Genomic DNA, 6,125 nt, shown 5'->3' with positions numbered 1-6,125 from the left:
GTGTGTGTGTGTGTGTGTGTGTGTGTGTGTGTGCGTGCGTGCGTGCGTGCGTGCGTGCGTGTGTGTGTTCAGATGACTCAACAAAGACCAGTTTTCTAGGCCATGTGTTTGAAGTCGGCATTTTGCTGCTTTATCTTTTGAGAGACAGTGTTTGTGGGAGTTTTAGGAAGATCTGAAATGTCTCAGGAAAATCTATGTGTAAATATCCCATAACATTAAGGTGATTGCCTTTACCCAATTCCTTTACAATAAAGTATTAAAGATTAAAGGATTAAGGATTTGAAGTATTTTATTTTTCTATTTTATCATTTCATATGAATTGCAGACAACAACAGCTAATATTTACCATAGTGTTTTATATATAGGTAATAAACAATGTCAAATGAGTGTCCAAAGTGCCTGTGAACATACCAGAAATAACAATCATTGTTTCTTTGACAAATAATGCATGCATTAAGCAAGAACTGACAGTGTGACATATTACATTTGTGTGTCATTGCTACCTTTTCACTCCTCTGCTTCACATTTACTTTCTACCTTGCCATTTAAGTTACTACTGTTTGCATTATACAATGTTTTTAATATTATAAATAAAAAATTAAGGAAGCCATACAAGCTGTTTGGTACTTTAATCCAGTGTGTTATCTAGGCTCCAGTGTGTTGAAAAGTGTTCATTTTGTGATTATCTTTGTCTTTTGTCTGCATTATTTTGATCCTATGTAACATGATCACACTGACTTACTTTTGTTAACTGAACTCATATTTTCTATATGTAACATATCTAAAATAATTCTGGGCAGTCTTTTTTTTTTGTCATCCTCTTCCTTAAAGTTGCATATGTAGACGGGTGTGTGTGTGTGTGTGTGTGTGTGTGTGTGTGTGAGAGAGAGAGAGAGAGAGAGAGAGAGAGAGAGAGAGAGAGAATGTGCGAAGAAGCACGGGAAATACATGCTCTTTCTGCCACCCTTCACGTCAATACACGCAAAAACACATAAACACAAGATACTAAATTTGATTTCTTTCACTAGTTGTCTAAGACCGTCTGAGATTATCTACACGTTGGTGATATTTTGTTGCTCTATCCGACAAGTTCTATTTCCTTCTATTTCCTTCATAAAGGAACGTATTTTGACGACTTGTATTTTGAAATAGAAATTTCAAAATAGAAACACAAACATGGCAGCAGACAGCCAAATCAACAGGATCATTCTGTTCTTTTAGTTTCTATGAAGTCTCGGAGTTGTCGATAATGATGCTAATTTATTTTAGATGAAAATACAAAAGAAGATGATGTGATCCAGCGAGGTTAAGCCGAGCTAGCTCGCTCTAGCTTTCCCTAGCTTCCCGTTCGTTTTGGATCATTTTAACCTCGCAGCGAATTAACTATGGCTCGAGCTACTCACACTGTTTTATGGAAACTACTGAATGTTAGGGTTCTATATACCGTTGCATTTGTTTTACGAATTGTTTTGGTTGGCTTTGGGGTTTACCAAGACAAAACTATGGTGGTCAAATACACTGATATTGACTATCATGTGTTCACAGATGCATCCAGATTTGTAACAAAGGTGAGTTTCTATAGTAGGACAAAATAAACAAGTATATTTATACTAGCTAGACAGTAGCCTGGTGCCCGTTAACTATCGAAAACTATTACTTTGAAAGTGAAAGTATGAAAATGATTAATATCGAACTATAAACAATTAACCATGACTAACTACTTCACAAACGTTAAATGGCTCAGAACTCTGCCGCCCGTCTTCATACCGACTCATCCCAGCACACTACACCCTGTAATCTCCATTGGCTCCCTGTTAAAAATCATATTCATTTCAAAGTGCTCCTCTTCATATCAAAGTCTCTCATTTATTTTGTGGTTTCTCTGTCAAAATTAATAAACGTATTTGGGTTACTGACAAGCGCTATATGAATATAATGCATTATTGTTAAATACTAATTTTTAAAGATGCAAATAGTAACAATACAGACAAGGTTTTGAATCTTACCAGGATGTGCTAGGGTGCAAAGTGCAAGATAGGTTTCCATTTTATTTATCCCTCACTGGAGGCTGTTCCTCTTAAAGAATTATCTGGTATCCCACTACACACAGTTCAGGATTTCACAAGAAGCACTGAAATTGTTCCAAAGCGAAGAGTGAGTGCATATGTGTTAGTTATTTCTGTTACTTTTTCTATCCCCTTTATATTGTACAAATGGTAAGAAATTTAATGTCCTGACTCACTGGTCATTTATAATTCTGAACTTTATATGTCCATAGGGTGAATCCCCATACAAAAGATCCACGTACCGCTATACTCCGCTTGTGGCCTGGATGCTGTCACCCAACCTCTACTTGACACCCCACTTTGGGAAGCTGCTGTTTGTCACTTGTGATGTGGTCTGTGGTGCCCTACTCCACTGCCTCCTGACACTTCGAGGTTCATCTAGTGAGGCAGCCTGTTATTTCTCTGCTCTTTGGCTGCTCAACCCCCTGCCAATCGGTGTGTCCACACGTGGCAATGCTGAAGCAGTCTTGTCCCTTCTGGTTCTCTCCACACTCCTGTGTTTAGAACTGAAAAGACCCTTAATAGCAGCATTTCTGTATGGCCTGTCTATTCATATGAAAATCTACCCGGTAACATATGGCCTCGCCATTGCCCTCTCCATAGCCTCTCAGGGGCCATCAGGGGGTCGATGGATGTTCCAAAGACTTTTCAATAAGGATCTGCTGCAGTTTGCTTTTGTATCAGGAACTGTATTTTTTGGGCTGACTTTGGCCTTTTATTTCATGTAAGTCCAAATGAAGGGAAAAATTACAACAGCTGGTTGTTGATAATATGTTCTCAAAGCTTTTGCTTTGGCATAACTAAGTGCATGAGAGATTATTTTAGGACAGTCTATGTAGGTAAAAAGAAAAGCATTTTGACTTGCTGGGTATTAAGACAGGTTGATGTTATAGTTGGAAGTATGCAACGATCCTGTGCTTTGATTGAGCTTACAGTTTGTTGTCCCTATATGGTTACATCACTGAACATATGAATAGATGCTCTCTGGATGTTATGATTTCTTAAACATCCAGAAAAAAAAAAAAAAAAACAAAGGCTGAAAATTCTAGAACGCTTGTTTCTTTGGAATCTGTAAATTTTTATTTCTGTTAAACATTATACAGATTATACAAATCCCATGTACTAAAAGCAAAACAATGTTGTAATTTTGCATTGAATGAATGTATATCTGTTATGCTTTGTTCAGATAGTTTAATCTTTTTCTTCTCTCTTTTAATTCCTCAGGTATGGCTGGGATTTCCTCCATGAAACATACCTATACCATTTAACCAGACGGGACATCCGACATAATTTCTCACCTTACTTTTACATGTTGTATTTGATGGCGGAGAGTGAGTGGAGTATAGTTCTGGGCTTGGTGGCCTTCCTCCCACAGGCTGCACTCCTCTTCCTCACCTCACTGGCCTTCCATACTGATCTACCCCTCTGCTGCTTCCTAAACACGGCCATCTTCGTCAGTTTCAACAAAGTGTGTACCTCACAGGTAACCTTGATCAACTATGACCTTGACTCTATATAGACTAGCTATAAGATGTAATATTTTTTTTGCTGAGATTTTTTTTGGTGTTCCTTTTAAATATTCAAAACAGCTCACTCTAAAAATTAAACACATGCACATTAATTAACCAGCCATTTTAAAGTGCTTGTATTTTCAAGATATGAACTTCAGGTATAATTGTCTTCGTCTCTGCAAGCTTTTTTGCATATTGCAGTACTTCCTCAAATGAAGGGTATAGGGTATTAAAGGTAAAGGTACAGGATTGCAGGAAAGCATATGCAAATAAAAGTATCAGATTATAGGTAAGGATATATTATGGCACATAAGTGTATTTAGTTTTGAATATTGTTGAATATTTTGAATTTGTATTTTGAAGTATAATTAGCAGGGTATGCCTCCTTCATATCATTTTAGTATGATGGCTGAAAGCTTCTAGATTGTAGCAACAGGTTTCAGCTCAAACTAAGCAACTATAACCCTGTAAATGTACCATGGCCTTAAAGCAGTCCCAGCCAGCCAATGAGATCATAGCTCTTGGAATAAATAAATAAAAAAAAACATTTTAAACATCATATGGTAAACTACTCTCAAAGAGTTTGCTATAAATCAGTTGAAGATGACTGAGGCATGACATTTGCTGTGGTGGTGTCGTCTTTCTATTCTTTGGATGCAGTATTTTCTGTGGTACCTGTGCTTGCTACCCCTGGTGCTGCCACGCTTGAGCCTGACGGTGAAGCGGGGGGTTGCACTCCTTTTGCTCTGGTTCACTGGCCAGGTATTAACTAAACATGCTCTTTACATTTACAATGTTCCTCTAGACTATTGGCATAAAAAGTGTTGAGATCTTACAGAGCACATCTGCCTAACATTTACCTAATTACACACAAAAGCAATAATAATATCCAAATAGTAGATGCTTAAAACTGAACTGATTATTTAATTGAGCAGATAACAGAAAACTCAAATAGTAAATAATACTGATACCCAACAGCCAATAATGAAAATTTCCCTTTTATTTTCAGCTTGTATTCACTGAAGATGCTTAACCATCCAAAGCTAGCTTTCAATTAATTCACTGCTAATAATGACTAAAAAGAGATTGCCTTAAAGAACATAGATCATGTTAATCACATATACTTCAAACATTGGGAAATGTTGAAAACTTGGTTGTCATTACTGTGCATTCAACATTTATTTGTGTCTGTGGTGTGTTTTGTACACTTTTATGTGTGGTGATGTTTGCACTGACTTGTATTTCTTTCTTTTTTCTTTTTTGCTTTCTTAGGGTTTGTGGTTGGCACCTGCTTACTACTTAGAGTTTGAAGGACGCAACACTTTCTTGTATATATGGTTTGCTGGCCTGTTGTTTCTTATAATTAATTCGATTGTAATGGTCCAGATTGTCTCACACTATATACCAGTGACAGTCCAGCAAAAAAAGACTGAATAAACAAAAAAAACCAAAAAAAAAACAAACTGAATAAAACATTGGAATGAATACACTCTTACATACTGGGAGCCATTTTTTAAATGTATGTGTGTGCGTGTATGCGCATGCTATGCGTAGGCATACATATTTGTGTGTATGCATGCATATTTGTGTGTTTGCATGTGTGAATGCTAGTGTGGACACTTGTGTATGCATGTTCATACTTGTGTGTGTGTGCGCACGTGTTCATATTTTCATATGTGCATATTTGAGCATGTTTGTGCATGTTAATGCAGGAGTGTGAATGTGTGTGCATGTTGGAGTGTGTGCTTGCATGCTTATGCATATGTACATGTATGTTTGTATGTATGTTTCTGTGTGCGCTCATCAGTTCCACAGAGGTCTATTACTCCAGCCCCTCTACATAGAGGTCTTGTGAGAGCCTATTTTGAAGATATTCAATTTTGCTTTAATACAGGTGAATATACCACATGGCAGCATCTGGCAATGGGCATAATGGTATAATGGCTGTACAATTTATTCGTTGACAATGGCAACGGAAGTGATAATCAGGGATTCCAAAGGGGTTATTGATGCAAAGAGGTTGAAGGATGGCACTCAACTCCCTCCTATTACAGCAAATATGGATGATATGAAAACACTTAGAACTAGAACACTTAGAACTCTTCCATGTACTCAGTGGTTGCTTAACAGGTTGAATGATGATTCTAAGTGGGCAAGGTTAAAGCTTAAACAGAAGTCTATCATTGAGGGGAAAGGTCTTGCAGGAAAATATTTAATTAATGGTGAGCTGATTCCCTCTATAATGGCGAAAGCATTGAAAAGCTTAGGTATATGGTATAATGTAGTTCTTAGTAATAAAGGTCTTGGCTCTAGGATATGGTGAAGATATGGTGAAGGCTGTTAATAGAATTTATATGTCCCTTTTGCCAGGTAGGCTAAAATCATGGTGTCTTTAATTTTGATTGTTACCTCGTATGAGGTGTCCACTCACAGTCTATGAAGTTGCTATTACACAAGTAGAGAAAATAGAGAAGATCATGAAAAAGGCTATAAGGAAGTTGTTAGATGTATCATGTCTAAGTAGTGTGGCATGGTATGGCAAAGGAAT

General features: G+C 37.2%; 1 protein-coding gene across 2 annotated transcripts; it reads left to right on the top strand.

Annotated features, from left to right (window-relative positions):
• Positions 1–1,175: 1,175 nt before the first annotated feature.
• pigm (phosphatidylinositol glycan anchor biosynthesis, class M) lies at positions 1,176–5,072 on the top strand. Of its 2 annotated transcripts, XM_035526396.1 has the most exons (6): positions 1,483–1,568; positions 2,111–2,154; positions 2,279–2,790; positions 3,291–3,549; positions 4,238–4,339; positions 4,850–5,072. In XM_035526396.1, exons 3-6 carry the CDS (start codon positions 2,333–2,335, stop codon positions 5,012–5,014), a joined length of 984 nt encoding a protein of 327 aa, XP_035382289.1. In that variant the 5' UTR covers positions 1,483–1,568; positions 2,111–2,154; positions 2,279–2,332; the 3' UTR covers positions 5,015–5,072. The 2 variants fall into 2 exon arrangements, with proteins under 2 accessions (XP_026856973.2, XP_035382289.1); XM_027001172.2 differs by lacking the exon at positions 2,111–2,154 and having other exon boundaries at positions 1,176–1,568.
• Positions 5,073–6,125: the final 1,053 nt, after the last annotated feature.

The sequence above is a fragment of the Electrophorus electricus genome, chromosome 5 (genome assembly GCF_013358815.1).
Source record: "Electrophorus electricus isolate fEleEle1 chromosome 5, fEleEle1.pri, whole genome shotgun sequence".
Taxonomy (NCBI): Eukaryota; Metazoa; Chordata; class Actinopteri; order Gymnotiformes; family Gymnotidae; genus Electrophorus; species Electrophorus electricus.
This window is presented reverse-complemented; position numbering and strand designations above follow the sequence as displayed.

What these genes read in the sequence shown, in the direction of transcription:
- pigm (XM_027001172.2), top strand. Translation starts at nt 1,386, where the DNA reads ATGGCTCGAGCTACTCACACTGTTTTATGGAAACTACTGAATGTTAGG. An exon ending in CATCCAGATTTGTAACAAAG is followed by an intron (nt 1,569 to 2,278) that starts GTGAGTTTCTAT and finishes ATATGTCCATAG; the next exon opens with GGTGAATCCCCATACAAAAG. An exon ending in ACAAAGTGTGTACCTCACAG is followed by an intron (nt 3,550 to 4,237) that starts GTAACCTTGATC and finishes CTTTGGATGCAG; the next exon opens with TATTTTCTGTGGTACCTGTG.